This window comes from Schistocerca piceifrons, chromosome X (genome assembly GCF_021461385.2).
Source record: "Schistocerca piceifrons isolate TAMUIC-IGC-003096 chromosome X, iqSchPice1.1, whole genome shotgun sequence".
Lineage (NCBI taxonomy): Eukaryota > Metazoa > Arthropoda > Insecta > Orthoptera > Acrididae > Schistocerca > Schistocerca piceifrons.
This window is the reverse complement of record NC_060149.1, coordinates 440,035,405-440,061,574: the sequence shown is the minus strand read 5'-3', so window position 1 is coordinate 440,061,574 and position 26,170 is coordinate 440,035,405. Positions and strand designations below refer to the sequence as shown.

At 38.2% G+C, this 26,170-nt stretch overlaps 2 protein-coding genes across 2 annotated transcripts in view; one reads left to right on the top strand and one right to left on the bottom strand.

The window, feature by feature from the left end:
- The window catches only part of LOC124722406 (solute carrier family 35 member E3-like), a 168,483-nt gene extending 155,230 nt beyond the window's left edge, over positions 1-13,253 (top strand). The window contains exon 7 of the mRNA XM_047247574.1: positions 12,819-13,253. The gene's annotated coding sequence lies outside the window, so the exon portion shown is untranslated. The remainder of the gene's footprint in view (positions 1-12,818) is intronic.
- On the bottom strand, positions 7,845-8,636 carry LOC124722404 (piggyBac transposable element-derived protein 4-like). Its single transcript, XM_047247573.1, has one exon. The coding sequence runs from the start codon at positions 8,634-8,636 to the stop codon at positions 7,845-7,847; it is 792 nt and encodes a 263-aa protein (XP_047103529.1).
- Positions 13,254-26,170: the final 12,917 nt, after the last annotated feature.

The following is a 26,170-nucleotide window of genomic DNA, read 5'->3' as shown; positions in this document are numbered from 1 at the left end:
GATAGCGTCATGAAACCCAAAGTAGATGCTCTGCAGTATTTAACAAGACATGGAACATATACTGAAAAGATGGGTTAGATGCTATAGGAGGGGGAGTGTTCACAGAAACTGACAAAAATATTTTGTCTATAGGGATCAAAATTGTGACTGCAAAGTTATCTGGATGTGAGTAACTGGCCTAGGTGAACAGGCCTAGGTGAACTCAGATTAATCATCAGATGTTTGTAGTGACCACCTGGTCTGTTGTAACAGTTGTAAATCATTCAGAGGAAATCTATGGTTAGTAGTTGAAAGTACCTCAATCATATAATCATTAGTTCGAGGTGACTTTAACCTATTGAGTATATACTTGTACGTCTATGGATTCACTGCAGGTGTTATGGACGGAAAAGCATGTGAAGCAGTTCTCAGCACATGTTTCAAAAACTGCCTTGAGCACCTAGTTCAGTAACCCACACACAATGGAGATATTTTAGATCTTGTAGATACAAACAGGTCTGACCTTACTGATTGTGTCAGTATAGAAAGAGGGACTAGTGATCATGATGTCATCATAGTGACAATGGTTACTAAATTTCATAAATCTATCAAGAAGGCTAGGAGAGTTTTTACACTGGATAGAGCAGATAAGCAATTGTTAACATCCTACTTAGACAATGAGTAGACATCATTTAGTTTAAATATGATGAGTGTAAAGGAATGGTGGGCAAAGTTTAATCTTATTGTAAGTCACACTCTGTAGAGGTATGTTACAAGTAAGTGGATTAAGGATGGAAAAGGCCCACTGTGGTTTAGTAATAAATTTAAAAAAAAATGATGAAGAAGCAGAGATAGTGGCACTCTCGTTTCAAAAAAGGCTGCAGAAAAGTTAGAATGGAGTATGGCACAGTGGATAAATTTACACCATCACATGCATTTGCTTTTACAGTGCTGTAAACTGTGTTCCAGCATGTCAGAGTTTTATGTTGTTGAACAGATTACAGCATTCCACAGTGCAAATGCACTTATTGGGTTTGCTGCCAGATTGTATTGTGTAAATCCCACAATATTTCATCGATGCAGCTGCTTGACTTCTTCAAGTGGTGGTGGTTGCTGCTGTCACTGCTGCAAGATGTGACTGATGATTATTGCATGGTGGCATCAAAATTCATCAGGCCAGGAGCAGGTAATACACATGTGTGGGAAGACACTTGCAGTTTGAAGAAAGTGGTGTTCCTAGTGCTCCCTTCCAGGAGACACAGAAAGGCCTTCCACATATGTGCTGTGGGCACTGACTGTGCTGCTGGATACTCCTGTGGTTAAAAGCTGAATTAAATTTCAGCAGTGCATTGTGTCGAGCCATGACTCTGAAGTTCTTCTTTTCCTGATTGTGATTTAATGGCAGCCAGTGCTGGATTCCAGGTGGCGCTTAATTGAAAACCTGCATCCTTGTTGATATGTTTGTCTGCCATATGGATATGTATGGCCTCCTTAATAAAACAGTCCCAGAAAGATGATGCTGGAGATAAAATTTCAGTTTGTTTGTAAAATGTGCAATGTTCCATGTCCAGGGAATGCTCCAGTGCCACAATTTATCAGGTTGCCTCAGGCGTGTATGATGATGATGTTCAACACAACATTCTTGCACGGTTTGGCATGTCTGCCCAGTATAAGATTTCCCACATTAGCATGGGATCTTATACAGACATATTTCCCAAGGCCAATGTCATCTTTGACCAAGCACAATAAATTCCTCAATTTTGCTGCTGGCCGAAAAGTACGCTTGATGTTATGCCTATTGATGATTCTCTGTATTCTGGAAGATAAGCTGCCAAAATAGGGCAGGACCACTGTTGCAATGGGTGCCTGCACATCTTCATTTACATCCCTGCTTTGAATTAGCTCAGAACAGAATGTGTGGCTTAGGTATCTATAGGAGTAGCATTCTGTTGAACTGCTGTTCTTAGGTGTTGTAGCTTACCAGGTAGACTGTCAGCATCTGAGGCCGTGTGTACTCTATGCACCAAAGAGTGTAAGGCACCTCCGTGTTGTGCAGAGTGATGGCAGCTCGTGGCTCACAACAGTGACAGCAGCAAGTACCACCACCTGAAGATGTTGTGTCAATGAAATATTGTGGGATTTGCACAATACAATCTAGGGGCAAACCTGAGAAGCATATTTGCAACAGATCCATTGGGAAAGCCTGAAACGTCGACATCCCACAATGTCTGAAAATGACCATGTGTCAAAACTACAGTCACAATAAATAATATTTTAACACACTAAAGCAGAATGACTTAATTTGAAAATACAGAGAAGTGTTATCATTGTGTGACTTTAGAAGAATACAGGATGACTTAGACAGAATTTCTCACTGAGTGAGGTGGCGCAGTGGTTAGCACACTGGACTCACATTTGGGAGGACAATGGTTCAAACCTACATCTGGCCATCCTGATTGAGGTTTTCCGTGATTTCCCTAAATTGGTTCAGGCAAATGCCTGGACAGTTCCTTTGAAAGGGCATGACCGACTTCCTTCCCTATCCTTCCCTAATCTGATGGGACCAATGACCTCTCTGTTTGATCAATTCCCCCAAATCAACCAACCAACCAACAAACAGAGTTTCTGTTTGGTAGATTTCTCTTAATGTAGAAAAATATAAGTTAATTCAGGTGAGTAGCAAAAACAACCCTGCCAACTTCATAATGTTTGAATACAGTATTGGTGATGTGCTGCTTGACACAGTCATGATGATTAAATGTCTAGCTATTAAGTTGAAAAGTGAATGGAATGATCCTATAAGTTGGTAGTAGTGAAGGCAGATGGCAGACTTTTATTATTTGGAAGCCTGTCTTTCAATGAGATTGTATATAGAACAGCAGTGTGAACCATTCTGAGATTACTGCTCAAGTGTTTGGGATCCCCATCAGGTCAGATTAAAGGAAGACATTGAGCCAATTCAGAGGCATGCTGATAGATTTATTACCAGCAGTTACATGCTGATATGACAGGGATGCTTCATTAACTCAAACAGGACTCCCTGGAGGAAACATGACATTCTTTTTACAAAACACTGTTGAGAAAATTTAGAGCACTGGCACATTTAAATGGCTGCAGAACAATTATAATTTTGCCAACATACATTTCACATAAGGATCATGAAGACAATATAAGAGAAATTAGGAGTCATATGGAGGCATATAGACAGTTCTTTTTCCTTCATTCAATGTGTGAGTGGAACAGGAAAAGGGGAGAGATGTTACAGCAGAACAAAATATTTATCCTGTATAAAACAGTCAGTGTTCTCTTAAAGTTATTATATGCTTACGTCATTTTATGTTCTTACAACTTCTAAGCTAGTCATTCTTGCCTAGCCGTGAAACATTTCTTTGTGTGTTGTATTTCAATAAAATGGACATTCAGAACATTCTAAAGAATGAATGAGAACAAACAGTAAAACTGACTTTTAACTTATTATATTACCTCATTGTAGTTGTTCATTCAGTGTAGCCAATTGACAACATAGTTCTTTAGGTCCACAAGTTCTGTGCTAAATCCACATACATCATGTTAGTCAGTTATTTGAGAGTCAACTAATCAGTTCAATCTTTGGTTAGCAACTACAACATTTATTTATTCAGTCTTGTGACCAAATTTCTTTCACCCATGTTCTAAGAAACTTTACATGCAACTCATCTCCATCAAATCCATTTCACATCCCTGCAATGAATACTACTTCGCAGCTCTTGCTTTATAAAAATATATGTTTGCCAAAGAAGAAGTGATGAACAAAAATGTTACAGATCACAGATTCAAGAAAGCAATAATTCAATATTCATCTTTCACATAATGGATTTCCAAAAGCTTATTGCATTTTATTGTGACTATATTAGAAAAAAATTAATATAATTCTCATTTGATTTTTGAATAAAATTATAAATCTATCTAGAAAATATAATTGCACATACTGACAGCATATGACCTGAAAATTGTAAAAAAAAGACTGATATCACATCACAAAAATAAGTTGAAACATACTGATGCCCATTCCATAAGACCCTAAACTGAACTCACTGATCCACCTGATAACCTCATAAACTTCTCTGAGTTACTGTAGTACAAATCTGTAAGCTGATATTCCATGAATGTTACAGATATAGCTATTTTGATGAATATTTAACTTGAGGAAAGACAGTAGCATAGATTGAGTCCAGTATAGCAGGACCAAAGGATATTTTGGAGAGGCATTTGTCACCTCTGCAAGGTGCTGAGATGCTGGAGTGGTGGGGGTGTGGAGGATCCAGCCAATAGGGATTGTGAAGCAACTACTGAAGTTGGCTACAGTGTGCTGAGCAGGATGCTCTGCAACTGGATGGGCAAATTAGCCTTGGGAAACTGTTGGGCAACATCCATTCATGTAGCTGTAATGGCAAATGTCAGAGACACAGCCAAGTATTGCATCTAGTATATTACCAGCCATTCCTGTCAGCTGAAGTAAGTGATCTGCCACTGCAGCACCCTCAGCAAAAGCAGGCTGATTCCATGGTTCAATGTACTATCATGTAGCAACTGCTGGGCTAGGCCACTGCTCCCCATTTTGGAATGCATCTTCTTGACATAGGAACATGGCTTCAACATGGCTTCTTCCATATGGTCATATGGTCACTCCCCCCCATGCTTGACATAGGAACATGGCTTCTTCCATATGGCCAGACCTGGGCAGCTGTATTTAACCTGCCTTCTCTTCCACCAGGGCCAGCCTGTCATTATCAAACAGCTGGATAAAATAAGATAAAATAAGAGAAATCAGGGCTCGCACAGAAAAATTTAAGTGCTCATTTTCCCCGCGCGCCATTCGAGAGTGGAATAGTAGAGGGAGAGCTTGAAAGTGGTTCATTGAACCCTCTGCCAGGCACTTTATTGTGAATAGCAGAGTAATCACATAGATGTAGATGTAGACTATGCTACAATGTCCAGACTGGGCCAGTCAACACCATACCAATGGCACAGCCATCACCACTGTTGGTGGGCCACAAACATTTGACTGCAGACTGACCATCTGGGTGCTTGGGCACCTCTGCACTCTCAAAGGTCTACAACACTGGGATCCAGCCACCTCTGCATGTGCTAAGGTTGAACTGAGGACTCCTTTGCCCTGTTCCATTGGCACAAGATGCAGTCTGCCATGTTCTCGATGTCAGCAGCTGACACTGCGACCAAGCTACTACAGCTGGAAACTCAGTGAATCCTTTGATAGAGCAGCAGTTGTGGTGCATAGTCTGCAGTACCTTTGACTGGGCCAGAGCCTGGAGGTCAACACACAAGGAGACACCATGCTGGTGTATTTGCCTTACTTTCCAGGGATCAGTACTATCAGCATTGAAAAATGAATAGCTGTAAATAGACAGAACTAAAAGGGTTTCTTGTATCCATCCAGTACCTGCTTTTTCTACCAATACATTCAGTGTCAAAAGAACTACTTATGATGAAGATGGGACAACCAATGGAATACACTATTCAATTCAGTGCTTCTGTCGTAGGAACATTCAGTGTAATTTACCAGCAGCATCTTTGTGCAGGGGGAATGGGAGTGGGTGGATGGAAAAAAAGAAAAGAAGATTGACTGGTGGGAAGAAAAACTACCAAGGGAGAAGAAGGCTAGAGGAAGGTGTGGGTGGAAGACAGAATGCTGAAGGCTGTGCATCTGTATCTACATACGTACTCCACAAGTCACCATATGATGTGTGGCAGAGAGTACCTCATACCATTACTAGTCATTTCCTTCCCTGTTCCACTCACAAAGAGAGGGAGAGAAACACCACTGTCTGTATGACTACATACATGCCCTAGTTTCTCTTATCTTAACTTTGTGGTTCTTATGTGAAATGTACGGTGACAGCAGTAGAATCATATTGCAGTCAGCTTCAAATGCCAGTTCTCTATATTTTCTCAATAGTGTTTTGTGAGAAGAATGTTGTCTTCCCTCCAGGGACTCTGATTTTGGTTCACAGAGCATCTCCAAAATATTCACATCTTGATCAAACAAATCTAGCAGGCCTCTGAATTGCTTCAATGTCTTACTTTAATCCAACCTGGTGGGGGTCCCAAACACTTGAGCAGCACTCAATTAGTGTTCTTTATGCAATCTTCTTTATATATGAGCTACACTTTTCTAAAATTCTCCCAATAAACCAGAGTCAACTTTTTCTGTTCCCTACTGCCATTCTTACATGCTTATTCAATTTCATATCACTTTGCAGCATCATGTGTAGGTCAAGCAGGACACTACTAGTTCTGTATTTGAACATCATGGGTACGTTTTTCCTACTCACCTACATTAACTTACATTTTTCTGCATTTATAGTAAGCTGCAATTCATCGCACCAAGTATAATTTTGTCTAAGCCATCTTGTATCCTCCTACAGTCACCCAATGATGACTCCTTCCCATACACCACAGCAGTATCAGCAAACAGCTTCAGATTGCTGCTAACTTGCCTGTCAGATTGTTTGTATAGGGTGTCTATCCTAAGAGTCATCAGGCACATTTTCTTTGGTGTTTCAGCAGATACATGCAATTTCAGTTTTGCAGTGTGTAGCTGGAGTCAGGTCAAACAAATATTACTCATCACATCTTTGATATGACACCCACTGTTGACAGGAAGCTTTGGTTTGTTTCTCATTATGAACAAAATGATTTTTAAATTAGGATTTTACATACCTGTCTGATAGACTGGTCACAAATAACTCTAGTGCGATTTTCGTTTCATCGATAAGTATTAACCTGTTAAGTGGGTAGTTTGTATGCGCGCACGCACGCCTCTTCCACAGTGGGTAATATATGCCAGCATGCCTGTTCATGGTGGTGCTGCGCACTGTTCTCACATTTTCCTTTACGTTTTCATTGTTGAATTTAAATTGATATTGGGTGGAAATGAATAAAATATATTGCAGAAGTTAACAAAACTGTATTTTCACCATATTACATATCGTTTTCAGTGTGAAACATTTTAAAACAAGGTGCTGCACACAAGGAAACTTCGCATTCTGTGCACCAGTATGAAGTCTCTTTGCGAAGGCCTTTTCTCGTTCACACCACTCACCTCCTTGTTGGTCTTTTCTTCGTTGTGGGTGGCAGAAGGTCTGGAAAGTGCCTTGCTGTAAGGAGTGTTGCTTTTGGTGTTCGAGGTGGGCATCCTACTGATGTCCCTTGATGTGGTGAAGATATGGTCAACTGTTCACCAAGACTAATCAGGAAGCTCATTCTACTTTGTTCGCCACCATGCTTCTTGTACAGGCTGTATGCATTGTAGCATGCAATGTCCAAGAAGTGGCAGAAAAGCTTCTGATAGTATTTTTTCAGCCTGCTTCTGGCCATCTGGTAGCTTCGTAACTGAGAATCGCACCTATCCACGCCCCCCCATATTCTTGTTGTAGTCAACAACAACTTGTCGCTTTTGAACGATTCCCTTCTTTGAGTTTACATTTACAACTGTATCATCATGGAAGGTGCTGACCATAACAACGTCTCTTTTGTCTTTCCATTTCATTACCATCTGCTTGCCTTTGTACCCTGTTATGTACTCCACTTTCTTCAGTTTTTCATTTTTTTATGTAGTCAGGGAACCCCTTCCTGTCTTGCCGCATTGTGCCGACAACATTGGTGTTATTGCTGGTTAGTTTCTCCACCAAATCTGTACTGGTGTACCAGTTGTCAAGATAAATATAGTGGCCTTTCCCAAGTAGACTGTGTGCAAGCTCCAAAACAATTCGAGAGGTTATTTTTTCATCTGGATAGTGGCTACCATAATTAGTGTCCTTTCCAGTGTAAACAATAAAGTCCCATACATACCTGAAACTGCTTTCTCAGAGTTCGTACAATTTGATGCCAAATCTGCTATGCTTTGATGGAATATATTGCTTCCATCCAAGCCGTCCTTTCCAGAGCAACAACGATTTCTCAACGGTGATGTTCCTTTCTGGCATGTACACCGATCTGAATTTATGCCGCAGATGCTCCATAGTGGCGTGAATTTTGAATAGTTTTCTGCTGGTAGTGCCTAGTGGATCATATGAGGTATTGTCAGCAAAGTGGAGGAATTTCAATAGAAGATGAAACCGCTTTTCACTCATCACTTTCCTGAAGAAAGGTGTGTCAACTGATTCCCTCTTTGAAAAGTACATTTTGCGGTCTGGTTTGTGAAGAATTCCTTGAAGTACAAGCATTCCAATAAGTGTTTTTACCTTGTCGCGTGTAGTATTCTGCCAACTGTGAACCCTGGAGCGTGCTGCTAAATTGGGATGAGAAGCTATGAACTGTTCTGCATATAAGTTTGTCTGTTCATCTACCATTGTGCACAAAGCATCATCCACAAAACACATAAGACAACTCATCACATTGTTTTGTTTTAGAGGCACAACTGTATCACTATTACCACTGAACAAATATTGAATACGAACTGAACTAGCATGCACAAATTCACTAGGTACCGTCTGCTGCAGTAGTGTCTTGTTGTCAGATGTTTCTGAATCGAAGTCACTTTCACTAGCCTCAATATCTGTATCTTGTAAACTTTCAGAACTGTCACTGAAATTATTGTCACTTTCTAAAAGCAGCTTCTCAATCTCCGAATCTGATAAATGACTTCTTTTTGCCATTGCAAAAGATCACTCACTAACGCTGCGGTAAACACAGACAAAAAAGGCACGCTTCTGCGGCTGCTTCACAGGACGCATTTTCTCGATGCGCGCTCGGGTGGACAATGTTATAACTAGCCTAGAACATGATGTGTTGCATGACAAGAGCTGCCATCTAGTGGACGAAGTGCAACTAATACCACAGTGTCAACAGCAGGCCGATAACTCATCATTCCCACTAGCTACTAGCCACAGAAAGCAGTGGACGGATATATCCGTCGAACCCACTGTGCAATAGCAGAGCATGGATGGATATATCCGTCATGCCCACTTAAAATGTTAACAGGGACAGTAAAACATGAAAAATAACCAGTGCCCCACCAGTGATGGAACAGTGCTACTGCATGGTGGTAGCAGTCAGCATGGGCCAGGATGCCGCTGTCACTGCTGGAGTACTGGCTATTCTTTGGGTTTTACCATCTCTATTAGCTCAGATCAGCAAAACAAATAGCATATTAGACTAATCTGGGACTGATCTATTGAATGGGAATGTAAAATTCCATGTTAAAAATCATTTTGTTTGTTACAGGGAAGCAAACTATTGCTTTCTGACAACACTGGGCATTGTCTGAAAGACATGATGAGCAATATTTACTTGGGCCGACTCCAAAAACACATTATGAAAACTAGAGAAAACGTGCCTGACTACTCTTGGGAGAGAGACCCTGTATATATGGGGAGTATGAGCAGGCGTACCGCACTTCCTGGGAGCACTTCTAATGAAACCCTTGTTTCTGATGGACACTCACAATCAAGGACAATTTACTGGGCTTTTTTTACTTAAGAAGTCTTTGAGGCACTCACATATCTGCGAACTTCTTTCTTGTGCTCATACAAACATTAACAGTCTACAGTGGAGAACCATGTCAAACATTTTCCAGAGATCTAGGAATATGGAATCTGCCTGTCACCTTTCATCCACAGGATACTGTGTGAGAAAAGGACAACCTGGGTTGTACATGAGTGATACTTTCTAAATCCATGCTGACATGTGGACAAAAGCTTTTCCATCCCAGGGAAATTTATTGAATTCAAACTGAGAATATGCTTAATAAATGTGCAACAAATTGATGTTAAGGATACTGGTTTGGAATTTTGTAGGTCTGTTCTTTTACCCTTCTTATATACAGGAGTCAGCTGTGCTTTTTTCCAGTTACTTGGGACTTTGTGCTGGGTGAGAAATTTGCTATAAAAGCAAACTAAGTGAGGGGCCATTGCTGTGGAAAGTCTGTAATAGTGAATTTATATTCCATCATCATGGACAGCACCAATATCAGTAAGCAGCAGCTTGGACTTTAACTTAAAACCATTCATAGGATCTTTACATCCTTCAGCTTTACCTCTCCATGCTTTTTCTTGATGTCAGGATTAGTTAGTTTTAGTAGACAGCAAAGGACCAAGGGTTGAACTGTTAACTCCTGTGACATGCACCCAGTGCACTTTGCCTGGGGTCTCTACTCCATGCACTGTTACACCCTGTGGTTGGCAAGGTATACCCCCCAAAAAGGGTGTTATACAGGCCAGTGCTGGAGTGTGCATGGCTCAGGCATGGGAAACCTTGGGTATCCCAAAAACTTTTTTTCAAAACAACAAAAGTGCTGAGATATCATAAGAGCACAAGAAGTGTCATTGGCCATGACATTGTCGATTAAACTATTCCAGTTCACTCGAGAAGCAATTTCATGACAATGATATATCCACCAACAGCAGCAGATCAGCTGAAAGACGTGACATAGCAGGAACATCTATCAGATGTTGGGAAGATTCATGGAAGTGAAGGAATTAAAGGTATTTTTCTTATATGATGCAAGTGGGGCTGGTAGAGTGCCTGTAGCCTGGAAGAATTAAATGTGAATTATAGAATTGTTAAGCAGAACAGTTAAAGCTGATATAGCACCTGTAGCTGGGGAAATTACAGGATTATTGCACAGTGCAGGTGGAGGTGGCCTAGTGCCCATATCTGGAACAGTGGCATAGGAGAGCTCTTGAAACAGGGCGACTGGATAAACCGCTCAGAGCAAGATGGATCAATACAGAGTGAAACTTGAAAGGGGTAATAGATTATGGAAGTTTGTACAGATTCCCCTAGTCACAATGTCTTGAAATTACAACTAAAGCAAGATTATCATGGATTTCTTATTGTTGCAAATACATTTTTCCTAATTGCTATTATATAAAAATGTGGTACAATATGACAGTGGACAAACTGAAAAATTCACACAGGCCAGTAATTCCAAACGGTAGGGTAGTGCACGTACTATTCAGTTCATGTAGGACAGTTTTGTTTTCCATAGGTTAAGGAAGGGCTTATCTCATAGTACATGCATTCTTCATGGTAGGCATTAATGACAGATAGCGAGTTATTCAAGTAAACGGGTTGAAGATGATATGGAGAGGAACAGATAATAGCAAATCAGATCATAGTGCCAGGAAGCTGCCTTGATACATGCCCCCACCCAGGTAGTGGAGTCATAATCTGCTGCTCACTAATGATGAATTCACTGAAAAATGAGAGAATATATTAGGAATCAAAGAAAGTGCATATACTAAATGTCAGTGTGATAGCAAAGGAAGGATAAATCACATAAATCATCAACAAGAGGATGTGTGTGTAGTAGGAGACACCAAGTGTAAATATATCAGTGTTTATGTTGCCTCCAATTCACAACAGGAATATGGAGGGTGGGATTTTCATAGGGAGAAGGAAGTGTAATGGCATGGGCCACAGCCACAGCCACAACCACAGCCAAGTGCCACATCTAGGACATTAGCAGCCACCCTCATCATCCATAGTCTGTGACCAGTCAGTGGAGACCCTGCAGCAAAATCAGGCCATTTCTGTGGTTCAATGTACTGCTGTGTAGCAGCAGCTGGGCCTAGGACTCTCGTCCTTGTTCAAGATGCTTCTGTGTGATATAGAAACCCAGTTTCTTCCACTTGCTCAGTCACAAACAGCTTTATTTAAACTCCCTGGGGCCAGCCTGTCATCATCAAACAGCTATACTATGCAATAATGTCCAGTTTGTGCCAATCAGTGCCATATCAATGATGCAACAGCCACCACATCGCCTAACATGATTGGTTTGGTGGTCCAACTGTTGTGGTGTGGGAGACATAATGTTGCTTAGGCTTAATGACCTCAAAATCTTTGAACACTGTACACTCATTGGTCATTGTGACACTCTACTTCTTCCCACCTGCATCTTTTCAGGGGGTGCCTTCAGTTCAGACTTCATTTTTATGGATAAAAATGCATGACCGCATTTAACAGCACTGGTGGTGGAGCTCTTGGAACAAGAGGATATTCGGCAAATGGACTGACCTCCCATTCTCTTGACTTAAGTTCCGTCAAGCATTTATGGGATGCATTGGAGAATTGTACTGCAGCACATCTACATGCACCAATGACCATCCAGCAGTTGTCAATCACACTGGTGGAAGAATGGAATGTCCTATGACAAGAACTCCTTACCGTCCTTGTGACCAGCATGGGAGCACATTACTGAGCATGCATTTCTGTCCTTGGTGACCACACACCCTGTTAAGAACTATGTTCCATCTTTTTTAATTTCCAGTGGACCATCATGAATCGTGGTGCCTCCAGTGTAATTATCTTCTTTGAATAAAAGTGTCATTGATGTTCATCTCATCATGTATTTCCTTCATTTACCTTCTGTGCTATGTATCAGTTCTTTCTATGTGTGCTCCAAGCTGTGTTACTTGGTAGTGACACATCATGCAAAATTGGGTTTCATTCTTAAGTTTTGCGTGCTAGTGTCCTTTTCATATCTAACTCACATAGAAATTTTTATGTGTGTCACTAGCAATACGTTTTGTTTTTCAAGATAATCCCACAGAATGTACAATTATATGTGTAATGTGAATCAGTTAGATGAACAGTTATGTTTCTCTCTTTCACTGAGTAAACATCTTGTATTGAGATAAAAATATTTAAATTGTTTTAAACAATAGTGAGGGCACCCTCAAAGTAGCTTCTTGATTTACAGAAGTTAATCAGTTTACAGGGTTCATTTTGCTGAAACTTTGACCTTGTTAGTTTTGCGTTTTGTTATATGACTTACTGTGTGTAACACATGGTTTGTACATTGTGGTAGATACTGAAGATATATTTCTACGTTACAGGTTAATGTGGCTGAAACCTTTTCAGTCTAGCCATCATCTTCATCCTACAGACAGACAATTTTTCTCATCTAGGAACTCGTGCTCATCTTGTGTCAAAATTTGTATTCTGAAAGAGAAAATGATATTGGTATATTGCAACATTCTTATCACCGCAGTAGTTCAGTGATAATTTAAGAAAGAATTATTGGCATGTAAAACAGTAAATGCACATTTGTTCTGTATCTTTTGAACTGTAATTCTTCATAGCGAAACAAATGTGCCCAAACATTGGTGATGCTGTTTATGAGTAAAAGGTGAAATTTTATATTTAATTTATCATGATGCAGTGCTTGATAGTTAAGTTGTAGCATTCATGTATGTATGTTAGGTGTGTAAACATGATCTAGTTCAATCCAGTGTGCATAACATGCCATAGGAATCTTTTAGTTTTAATAAAACCTTGTCTACTGATAATTATAAACATTAATTGATCTATGTGAAAAGACAATAACAAAATATTAGTTTTGTATGATATGCATTTACATGCTTTTTAGTATATGCACTAATGTGCACTTTTTTACAATTTCAGGGACAACATGTAATGTGATATTGTCAATATCTTTACTATGTAAAGAAGATATGATGAATGCATTAAGACATGACATCCTCATACCATATTTATACTTACTTGTTTATCTTTCACAAATCTGTAATTCATTCATTCATGGCCAAAAGTGCTATTTGTGATACATTTCTCTACATGTTATTAAGGAATACATGTTATACATATACAAATTAGAACTGTATGTTTATATTTTGATTCAGATTCATGTTATTTGGACCAGAAATGTATGTATTTCCTCTTGTATTTGTCCTGTTAAGAAGTGACCCAAACATTGTGGTGATATAATAATATGCTGGAAACAGCGACAGCAGCAGCAGCAGCAGCAACAACAATAACAATTAAAAGATTCTTAGTTTAACTAAGGCTAGCCATAGTAGTTGGGCTTTTTGCTCCATCAAAAGCACATGATATATTAGACATTGATAACTTGATGCTTGCTGTTTTCTGTCCATTAAATATTTCCTGATAATTTTGAGAAATGTTCCCTTTCCCATGGAATTTACATCAAGGAAATGTTAAATGTATACATCAAAAGTGGACAGGTCAACATTAAATTGATACATTAGCTGTGAATTTGATTGACTTGTATTTCTGTCTGTCAATTGGTACTTTTTAGCTCAGCTTCCTGGATTAACCATTTATTTAAACAAGCATCTGGAATTTTATCTACATGGTGCCCCTGGAGGAATAGTCAACATTTAGGAATATGTCAGAAACAACCATTTGAAGCAAAGAAGTCTAGTAAACAGGGCTCTAAAATGCATACCTTAAGAGCTATGGGCTCTTGTTCAGTAAATGAGATGTGTTTCACAATAGCAAAGATGAAGTACTGCTCATAGCTCTTAAGGAATGCACTTCAGAATCCATGGTTGGTAGACATTTTTTTTTTTGAAACTGTCATTCCTGTCATATACCTGAATACTGGCTATTCCTCATGGGACATCCTATACATTTTATTGTGGTACTTTTATCTAGTCAAACTGTTGTAAATATCATCCCTTGTAATATGATTCAGTGTAACACTTAACTCTCAGAAAGTACAGTTCAGAATTTTGTTGTTTTTCTCTATTATCTTCCTGGTAACTCATTCTTCACAGCAGTATTTCATCACTGAAAGTGTTACTAGTTTCTAAAATTTAATTTCAGTTTATCTTCATGTTTCATGAAAATTCCTTTGAAGGGAAGATGGAAGTATGTTGTTTAATGTCTTATTAGTATCTACATTATTATCGATGATTGGACGGTGATGAAGGAAGACAACAGCTATGCTCTGTTTAAGGAATCATCACTGTATCTAGCAGAAGTCTTTTAGAGAAACTGTGGAGAACCTAAATTATGGGGGCCAGATGGAAATGTGAAGCTTGCTTGTCCAAAATATGAGTCAAGCATCTTAACTACGTTTCCATCTCACTCAATTGGTACCACAGATTGCTCTGAACTTTTTTACTTTGCTGTGTATGTTATTAATGTATCCATGTGTAATCATAAAAACAAAAAAGTTAAGATGTCATATTTTTTACTGTTACATTTTATTGTTTCAGTACCCTATCAATCTTTGTAACAAAGATAAAATTATACAATAATAGGGTATCTAACATGTGGAGTGCTCTTGGTAGGTCATAATCTGTTTCCTGGATCATTATCTTATGATCAGAAAATAAAATTATTGAATCTAAGAATCTGTTGTTCAGTATTTATATCTTTTGCATGTGTCATCTTCCAATAATATTGCTAATAGTATCTTCTTTTGGAAAGGAAGGGTGTTAAATCATATTTATATCTAAATATTCTGTGAATCAATTTGTATTAGCTGTTTTAATTCATTCTAGTTTACTTCTACATCTACATCTACATTTATACTCCGCAAGCCACCCAACGGTGTGTGGCAGAGGGCACTTTATGTGCCACTGTCATTACCTCCCTTTTCTGTTCCAGTCGCGTATGGTTCGCGGGAAGAACGACTGCCGGAAAGCCTCCGTGCGCGCTCGGATCTCTCTAATTTTACATTCGTGATCTCCTCGGGAGGTATAAGTAGGGGAAGCAATATATTCGATACCTCATCCAGAAACGCACCCTCTCGAAACCTGGCGAGCAAGCTATACCACGATGCAGAGTGCCACTCTTGCAGAGTCTGCCACTTGAGTTTGCTAAACATCTCCGTAACACTATCACAGTTACCAAATAACCCTGTGACGAAACGCGCCGCTCTTCTTTGGATCTTCTCTATCTCCTCCGTCAACCCGATCTGGTACGGATCCCATACTGATGAGCAATACTCAAGTATAGGTCGAACAAGTGTTTTGTAACCCACCTCCTTTGTTGATGGACAACATTTTCTAAGGACTCTCCCAATGAATCTCAACCTGGTACCCACCTTACCAACAATTAATTTTATATGATCATTCCACTTCAAATCGTTCCGCATGCATACTCCCAGATATTTTACAGAAGTAACTGCTACCAGTGTTTGTTCCGCTATCATATAATCATACAATAAAGGATCCTCCTTTCTATGTATTCGCAATACATTACATTTGTCTATGTTAAGGGTCAGTTGCCACTCCCTGCACCAAGTGCCTATCTGCTGCAGATCTTCCTGTATTTCACTAAAATTTTCTAATGCTGCAACTTCTCTGTATACTACAGCATCATCCGCGAAAATCCGCATGGAACTTCCAAACTATCTACTAAGTCATTTATACATATTGTGAAAAGCAATGGTCCCATAACTCTCCCCTGTGGCATGCCAGAGGTTACTTTAACGTCTGTAGATGTCTCCCCATCGATAGCAACATGCTGTGTTCTGTTGGCTAAAAACTCTTCAATCCAGCCACACAGCTGGTCTGATATTCCGTAGGCTCTTACTTTGTTTATCAGGTGACAATGTGGAACTGTATCGAACGCCTTCCGGAAGTCAAGGAAAATAGCATCTACCTAGGAGCCTGTATCTAATATTTTCTGGGTCTCATGAACAAATAAAGCGAGTTGGGTCTCACACAATCGCTGTTTCCGGAATCCATGTAGATTCCTGCAGAGTAGATTCTGGGTTTCCAAAAATGACATGATACTCGAGCATAAAACATGTTCTAAAATTCTACAACAGATCGACTTCAAAGATATAGGTCTATAGCTTTGCGCATCTGCTCGACGACCCTTCTTGAAGACTGGGACTACCTGTGCTCTTTTCCAATCATATGGAACCTTCCGTTCCTCTAGAGACTTGCGGTACACGGCTGTTAGAAGGGGGGCAAGTTCTTTCGCGTATTCTGTGTAGAATCGAATTGGTATCCCGTCAGGTCCAGTGGGCTTCCCTCTGTTGAGTGATTTCAGTTGCTTTTCTATTCCTTGGACACTTATTTCAATGTCAGCCATTTTTTCGTTTGTGCGAGGATTTAGAGAAGGAACTGCAGTGCGGTCTTCCTCTGTGAAACAGCTTTGGAAAAAGGTGTTTAGTATTTCAGCTTTACATGTGTCATCCTCTGTTTCAATGCCATCATCATCCCGGAGTGTCTGGATATGCTGTTTTGAGCCACTTACTGATTTAACATAAGATCAGAACTTCCTAGGATTTTCTGTCAAGTCGGTACATAGAATTTTACTTTTGAATTCACTGAACGCTTCACGCATAGCCCTCCTTACGCTAACTTTGACATCGTTTAGCTTCTGTTTGTCCGAGAGGTTTTGGCTGCATTTAAACTTGGAGTGAAGCCCTCTTTGCTTTCGCAGTAGTTTCCTAACTTTGTTGTTGAACCACGGTGGGTTTTTCCCGTCCCTCACAGTTTTACTCGGCACTTACCTGTCTAAAACTCATTTTACGATTGCCTTGAACTTTTTCCATAAACACTCAACACTGTCAGTGTCAGAACAGAAATTTTCGTTTTGATCTGTTAGGTAGTCTGAAATCTGTCTTCTATTACTCTTGCTAAACAGATAAACCTTCCTCCCTTTTTTTATATTTCTATAAACTTCCATATTCAGGGGTGCCGCAACGGCCTTATGATCACTGATTCCCTGTTCTGCACTTACAGAGTCAAAACGTTCGGGTCTGTTTGTTATCAGTAGGTCCAAGATGTTATCTCCATGAGTCGGTTCTCTGTTTAATTGCTCGAGGTAATTTTCGGATAGTGCACTCAGTATAATGTCACTCGATGCTCTGTCCCTACCACCCGTCCTAAACATCTGAGTGTCCCAGTCTTCTGCACTGATGACATGTTGCAAATTACATGGTGTCTCCAGCCTAGGCTATTGTATATGTGTGATACTGTTTTCCTCTGCACAAGCACATAATTGAAGCTACTTTTGCACTCTGAATATTTCCAGGACTATTACAATGAATAATAGTCTAGAGAAAAACATGAACAGTGAATTAAGTTGTTGCAATGCAGAAACAAGCTTAATCACCAGTAACTATCTTGATTGACAATGTTTTACAAAAGATCTTTTTGGTAGACAAATGTTGACATGTGTGTCTACAATACAAAAATCAGACCTGATTGTTCCAGAAATGTGTGCTACATATACAAAAGTACAGGAAGATGGTACTCAAAAATAAAACTTTGAAACTATAATTCCCTCTCCTCCCCCCCCCCCCCCCTCCCCCTTCAAATTATAAAATGGAACCTGTCAAGGGTCACAACATACTTGCTTTGAATCTCACAATTAGACTGGAGGGAACATGGAATTTGAGGTCACCCATCTTAGGCATACAAGCAGCTATGTCAAGAGAGCAAGACAGTGACAAGTGATAAGCTGAGAATTTTGAGGTCTCTGTGGTGGGAGACAGTAAAAGTGACTCAGATGTCAGACCAGGTATGTAGGTAGATATGGTGGTGATGAGGAAATGAGATTCTGTGTTGGATTTTTGTCTGCTTTTATGCTTCTTCACGTGTCAAGCACAGACACTGGTTTATCACTTGAGTCCTATGACCCACTTAATTTAAGTCTAAAATATTGATGAGGCTTTTAACCTCATGCTATTATTAAATAACTAGATCAAGTGGCCACACCAGCTTAACAGACTATTAGGGATAGGGTACACTCAGTAATGTCTGAAGTTGGTATTCCAGACTATGAATCATGAAAGTTAGTAATACTCAAATTGAAACCTTAGGCTCAGTTATTCATCAAAACGGAAGTTACAACTGGGTACAGGTACATGTAGGCAGATGTACATAGGAAATCACAAACCACAGTCCAGGGGTATATACAGGCAAGTTTTACAAATCATTTTTAGTGTGCAAGCTCAATTGAATACAATTCTTCTCACTCACTAGTTCCTGCTATTGGCTGGTGATCATCTTGAGGCATTGATTTTTATGGACGTTGGGGTCAAACGTTGATGCTGGCTGGAACTTTCTGCTCTGCTTGTTGATTGATGGCCTCTATATAATGGGTTTACACTTGTTTCCTTACAGATGATGTGTGACTGTGTTGCCATTTGCAATCAGTGAGCATGAAATCAGTGGTTTCTTGATGCAAGGTAAAAGTGTCTGGTGGTGTATGCCTTCGTCCTTCATGACTCAGTGATTACAGTTGGTTGGTACCTTGCAAAAATTTAATAAGAGACAATTGAGAATACCAGTGTATCTGTTTATAATATTTATGAAGGTAGACTCAGTGCACCTAGTAGCTAGCTAGTTGGTTAGTTATTTGCATGTTCTATGTACCATAAATGTGACCTCTTGTTAGCATATGGGATGAGTCACTTTTACTATCATAGTACATTATCTCAACAGAAAATATCAATGGCAATGTTCTGACCATTTGCATGATTTCTTAAGTTTTTTCCCCCCCATGCATACAATGCACAGTATCACTGGGTAAGAGCTCAAAGATTTTTGTGGCTAAATACCTTACTCCTTTCTGTGCTACACTAAGACTGAGAGATGGATATTGTAAATCATTTTTCCATCTATTAGTATATTTAGGAATTATTAGCTTCTCTGTGTTTAGATGGTGCTGTTACTCTGCAACCATATACTGAATTAATGACTAGTTGCTCCAATTGCTAATATGTTCTTTACTTTGGTCCATGACTGGTTTCACCTTTTATATTTAAACCATATTCAAGTTAATCTGAAAAGGGCTTAAATATAAAAGCCAAACCAGTTGTGGACCAAAATGAAGAATGTATTACCATCTAGGGCAGCATTTCATCCATAAATAAGTTTTTTGAATGTTGTTCTCAAGTTGTTTTGGACAACAAACAGCATAAGGAAGTAAATGAGTTGTCAAACTATGTGATCTCTCAGGTTTTTAATGTGTGATTGCAAGTTCTTTTCATTAGTGACCCAGCCATCTTCTTCATGTACTGTGACTTTTGCTGTTATGTGTACTTCCCGCCTGGACTTCAACCAGCTTGTGATCTATTGCTGGTTTCACACCACTATTTATGCCCACTATACCTTTTCATGTTCTTTTGCTTTTCAAAGGCTGCATTGATGTTCCATGAAGCACAAATTTTCTCGATGTTTCCCAGCTCTAGTGGGTGTGATGACTGGCAAGATCTTAATAAACTGAGTGCCAATCTCCAAGCTTTGCTTAAAATTTCAAGCACCAGCCCAGAGTATTAGGTTTTCTGATTTCTTTATTTCAGTAGACACCTTAATTATGCTTTTGTGCTGTTTCAGAAACTTGACATTTGCACCACAATAGTGGTCTCATCGTATTTCATTTTCTGATTATATTCAATGCAGTGCTCAGTGACAGCAGATTCGGTTTTTTTTTTATGTAGATGTGTCACTGATGTTCCTTGCATCTCCCTCTGCCTGTTCTGACAGTCTGCCATGTGTAAGACATGCCACATGTGAATGAATATTGGCAAATAATTCCAATTTGTTTTACATTTTCACCTCCAAAATCTGATAAAACCAGTACTTCAAAAGTTGAAGAGCTTAGCTGTGTAAGATATGTGACATGTAACATGTGACTTCCAGCTCAGTTTATTATCTGTATAAATGTCTAAGAATTTACAACATTATGTTTCATTTATTGATTTACCTTTGTGCATAATTTCCAGTGGTGTGATCAGTCCTGTTGTAGCACTGAATTGCAGTTATTGTGTTTTTTTCTGAATTCAGTGACATTTCATTTGTCAAGAACCAGTTATAATTTTCAAGAGATGTTATTTACATTTTAAAATATTGAAGTTACCCCATTAGGCTTGATTGAGATACTTGCATAATCAGCAAAGAGAACTGTTTCTGCTTCTTGTCTGTATTGTGGAAGATCATTTATATATAACAAGAACAAAAGTGTGTCCAGTATCAATCTCTGTGGTGCACATGTAGTGATTATTCCCCCTTCTGAAGATGATATTTTATTGTGTACACTTCGTGTGTTCCTTAATGCAACACACTGCATCCTTTTAATTGGCCAGGATGAAAATGTAAGATCTCTGATACCATAATATTTTAGCATCTCTAGAAGAAACTGTGAACTGCGCAATAAAATGCCTTTGAAAAATTGCAGAAGATATCAGTTTGCAATATTTTTTCATTATATTTTTGTATATTCTGAAAACTAAATTGAAAAATATCATGTGGAGGAACCCTTTTGAAGTCAAAATTAAGAATGACTAAGTATCTTGCTTCTGAAACTTTTTTATGATTCTTGCATATGTAATTTTTTCCATTACCTTCAAGAAGGAGGAAAGTAGTGAGCCTGGTCAGTAATTATTAATATCTGTCTTCTACTTTTCTTGCTAAAGGTTATGATGATAGTATATTTCAGTCTGTCTGGAAATACCTCCTGTGATAATGATGTGTTGTACATGTGATTGAAAACATTGCATAAATGTGAAGAACAGGATTCTAGTACTTTAATTGAGGTGTTATAAACTCAGTGAGAGTCTTTGATTTTGAAGGAAATAATTACATTCTTAACATCTTGGCAGCACATGGAGTAATTGTAATTTGCCTGCACGTATTTGGCATTGCTTCATGCACATAATCTATTTGTTTGTCATTTGAACTGTCAATGTCAATCTTCTGGGCTACTTCAAGGAGGTGATTAATAAAGACATTGACTACCTTGCTTGTATCATTTATTATTTAGATGTTTTCTTTAATAATAAGGTACTCACTTTCCTTGACTGATTTTGTAGTTTCTCTTTTAACTATTGCCCATATAGATTTAATTTTATTATCTGCATTATTGATTTGAGACATTATACAGTGATTTTTGATTTTTTAATTACTTTCCACGATTTACATCATTTCATTAACTGATTGAATTGTTAAATCAGTGTAATTGTTGCTTTTTATGTGGTTTTTGGCTTCAGGACAATTGAAAACTATTTTTTTCCTTCTGATGTGGTACAACCTTGCCATGATGGATGTGCTTACCTAATAAAATTAAAACAATTTGGAGTATTTTTCAAAGGGAAACAGTACAACCAAGAGCACAGGAAGACTGTGTTACAATCAAGGTGAATGAGAAGTTTTTTATTAAATGGCCAGAAATGAAAATATTTTAATAACTATTTTTAAATGTTATGGAAAAAATAAAATTGAGATGTTCATTAGAAAAGCCAAGGCTTTTATGGAAGAGGCAATACCTGTGAAATTTGATAAAATTTAAATTCCACCCATCCCTCCTTCTGAAATTAGGAAAGCAATAAACTCACTCAAAAATAAATGCTCGCATGTAATTGATGGTATTTCCAACAGTGTAGTAGAAGCTTGTTTCCAATAGGTAAGTAGGATTGTCAGCCACAAATGTAACAGCTCACTGGAACAGGGTCTGACCCATGAGAAGCTGAAAATACTCTCACTAAACCGTTGCATAGGTCTGGTGCCAATAACTACTGCTCAATTTCACTTCTCACAGCTTTATTCAAAATTCTTGAAAAACTAATGTTTTCAAGGGTAACTTCATATATTTGTAAAAATACAGCACTAACAAAATGTCAGTTTGGTTTTCAGAGACGCTTTCCAACAGAAAATGCTATCTGTTGTTTTACTGGTCAAATAGTAAGTGCTCTGAATAACTAAACATGATCCACTGGGATTTTTTTATATCTCAAAGGATTTTGATTGTGTAAATCATGGAATTCTTCTAGATAAGGTTAAGTATTGTGGTATGAGTAGGACAGTACACAAATGGTTCATATTTAACTGGAAGAGTGCAGAAGGTAGAAATACACAGTCCACATAATGCGGATAAATCAGCAGATTCCTCAAACTTGGGAGGTATCAAGATTGGGGTCCTACAGGATTCAGTTTTTGCTCCCTTATTGTTCTTAACATATATTAATGTCTTGTCACTTTATGTTCACAAAGATGCAAAGGTAGTTCTTTTTAGTGATGACACAAGTATATTAATCATACCCAACAAACAAGAATTAGCTGAGGAAATTGTAAATATTGTCTTTCAGAAAATTATTAAGTTGTTCTCATCAAATGAACTCTGATTAAATTTTGATAAAATGTAGTATATAAAGTTCTTTACCATAAATGGCGTAACAGCATTAATAGATTTAGACTTTGAACAGAAATTTGTAGCTAAAGCAGAATATTCAAAAATTTTGGGAGTGTGCCTTTATGAGAGATTGAATTGGAAGAAAGAAATTGATGATATGCTGAAACGTTTTAGTTCTGCTGCTTATGCTGTTAGGATTATTGCATATTTGGCAATAAACATATCAGTAAATCAGCATACTATGCCTATTTCCATTCACTGCTTTTGTATGGCATCATATTTTGGGGTAATTCACCATTAACAAAACAAAGTATTCATTGCACAAAAGCATATAATCAGAATAATTGCTGGAGCCTGCAAAAGATCATCTTGCAGACATTTATTTAAAGAATTAGGGATTATCAAATTAGCTACACAATGTATATATTGACATATGAAATTTGTTGTTAATAACCCATACCAGTTTAAAAGCAATAGCATTCTGCATAGCTACAGTACCAGGAGAAAGGCTGATCTTCTTTGTTTTGGGTTGAATCTGAATTTGGCACAGAAAGAAGTAAATTATGGTACTAAAAAAGCCTTTGATCACTGATAAACCCCCTTGCACTTGTATCCTAGATAACTTTTGACTGAATCCTTCATAAATTCCATTTCTTCTGATAATCTTTCAGATTGGTGTTACCCCTGACTCTAAAATCTCTTTTCTCAACTTTTGTTCATATTTATTTCTGCAGTAATTTGTACTACTTTCATAACAGTGTTACATTTACTGATAGAATGTAACTAAGTTAGAGCCCATGTCAGCAGAAGACTATGACACCAATTACTTTATTCACATTTGTAACAGTCATAACTTTGGCATATTATGACATATGAATTATATTTATACCATATTTTTATTGTAACTAAACAGTTGATACTTAAAATAGAACAGTGACAGCATTTTTAACTATAAGCTCATACACGCCATATTGATTGATTACATATATAGGCAGTTGTTGCACAGAAAAATATGTTTCTGTATTTTTCCCATTTTGCATCTAGTCAACTAAATTGTGATGTAGAAAATATGAACCTGTTTAGTGTTTGGTTTAAGGCTTCTTTCAAAATCAGTCTCTGATCCTGCAACACATTACAATCTGTGTTTCATGAGCAATCAGGACTCTCCCCCCCTCCCCCCCTCCCCCCTGTCCCCCTGCTGCATCCAGAAATCTGTTAGATCACTGTATTTATATTATTTTTGATCATGAAAGTAATACTGAAATAACTAGAAAATATCACATTGGCTGTAACCTTATATTGATACCAATAAGAACTAGTGCATTAACAACTGACCACATTTGGTATTGTTATAGGAAGAAATAAAACATACATCAGCAAGTTCTACTACTATTCATGTCTGGAAGAATCCAGTGATCTGTACTTCACAAAAATAAAGTAATAACCCTAAACTGAAGATAGTCATAAAACGACAAGGCAAGTATGTAACTTGCAAAATCAATAAGATTAATGATATTGTGAAATCCAAAGTTGTGATAGACAACAACGTGGAACCAATATATTCATGTTAGATGTAAGCCAAAATCTGTTGCTCTGATGAGAAGATCCTTACATAATAAAACACAACCATGTAACATATTCTTATGTTTTCGCATTGGAGCCAAATGAAAAACATAACAAGAATATCTTAAGAATTTCTGTCAATGACTGAAGAGACAAACTAATTCTGTTAATTCAGATTTGTCATCTCATTTCTCCTGAGTGTGCCATTGTATCACCCCGGATGTAACTTTGCATCTTGCAGAATTGGTTTCACACATGGATGACTGCCTCCACCCAGATCATTTCCTGCTGTTGTTAAGAATAGTCTGCTTAAATTCAAAGACCTGTTTTGTGTTACTAACCTTTTTAGCATACAATAACCTTTTGAGAGTTTGAAAGTGTTGCTTGTACACTCAGTCTCACAAATGTTGGAGAACATCTGATTAATGTGATAATCTACTGCTGACAAACAGAACATACACAAGCATTTTAACTGTTAGAGTTTCTTAATCTCTTGTACATAAAAATACACAAACAACAGATTATTTAATAATACGATATTTTAAAGACGTAATTTGAGTTATACTTTTACAAACAATGCTCATAGTGAATATATAACAATGGCAAGTGGAAAATTCATCCATTATAACTTAATCTCTCTCTCTCTCTCTCTCTCTCTCTCTCTCTCTCTCTCTCACTCACACACACACACACACACACACACACACACACACACACACACACACACACACATGCAGAGAGAGAGAGAGAGAGAGAGAGAGAGAGAGAGAGATTGAGCTAGCACTGTTACATGCATAAGGTATCTGTCATAAAGTTTTGGCATCACAATAGGTGTATGACTCATCCAACTTTCTCCAAGTCTTCCACATAGTGTCAGTGTAGAAGTGATGTATCCTATATGAGACATAATTTCACAAAAAGACAAGTTACATTCAGGAAGGATGCTTATTTATCTTCCAAAAACCTTTGTAACTCCATTGTTTGACCTTACAGGATTGATAATTGACAGTGATATCTCGTACAACAATTGGTATTCATAGACAATGATGTTGTATGTTTGTAACCCTTTATAAACACATGTGAAATGCTTGTGCAGAGCATGCTGCTCAGTTTATGTACACACTATTGTCACACACACATATATATATCTACTCTGTATGTAGACACTCTGCCAGATCACTGTACACAGGATTACGGAACGCAGCTTGTATTGTTATTTGTCCTTTCTTCACCTGTTTCACTCCCAAATGGATCACAGGATAAATTACTCTTTTAGTGTCTCCATACATGCCATATTCTCTTCTTCCTTGTTCTGATTATGGTCTGTCCATGAGAGATACAATGGAGGAAGTAGAATAGTTTTGCAGTCAGTATCAAATATTAATTGTTCAAAAGTCTGCAGTGGTCTAACATGAAGAGAATGTACTGACAGATTCTCGTTTGAGATCTCCATTACATGTTCATGAAGACAGTACTAGCTGGTTACAAATCTAGCAACATGCCCTTGATTCCTCTGATTTTGTCATTTAATACTATATTGTGAGGATCTCAAATGCTCAAAAACAAATTTCATAAAGGACCTATGAATAGGTGCACTATACTTTCCTAGGATTCTCCCAATTAATTTAAATCATTCATTTGAGCCCAGTGCCAAGAGTTTCTTATTTTTACCCCACTTAATATCACTTCACAAGGCTATTTCTAGATATTTCATCAATACGGTAAAATACTTGGCTGATGACTGATAGTGTGCTGAAAGCTGCTG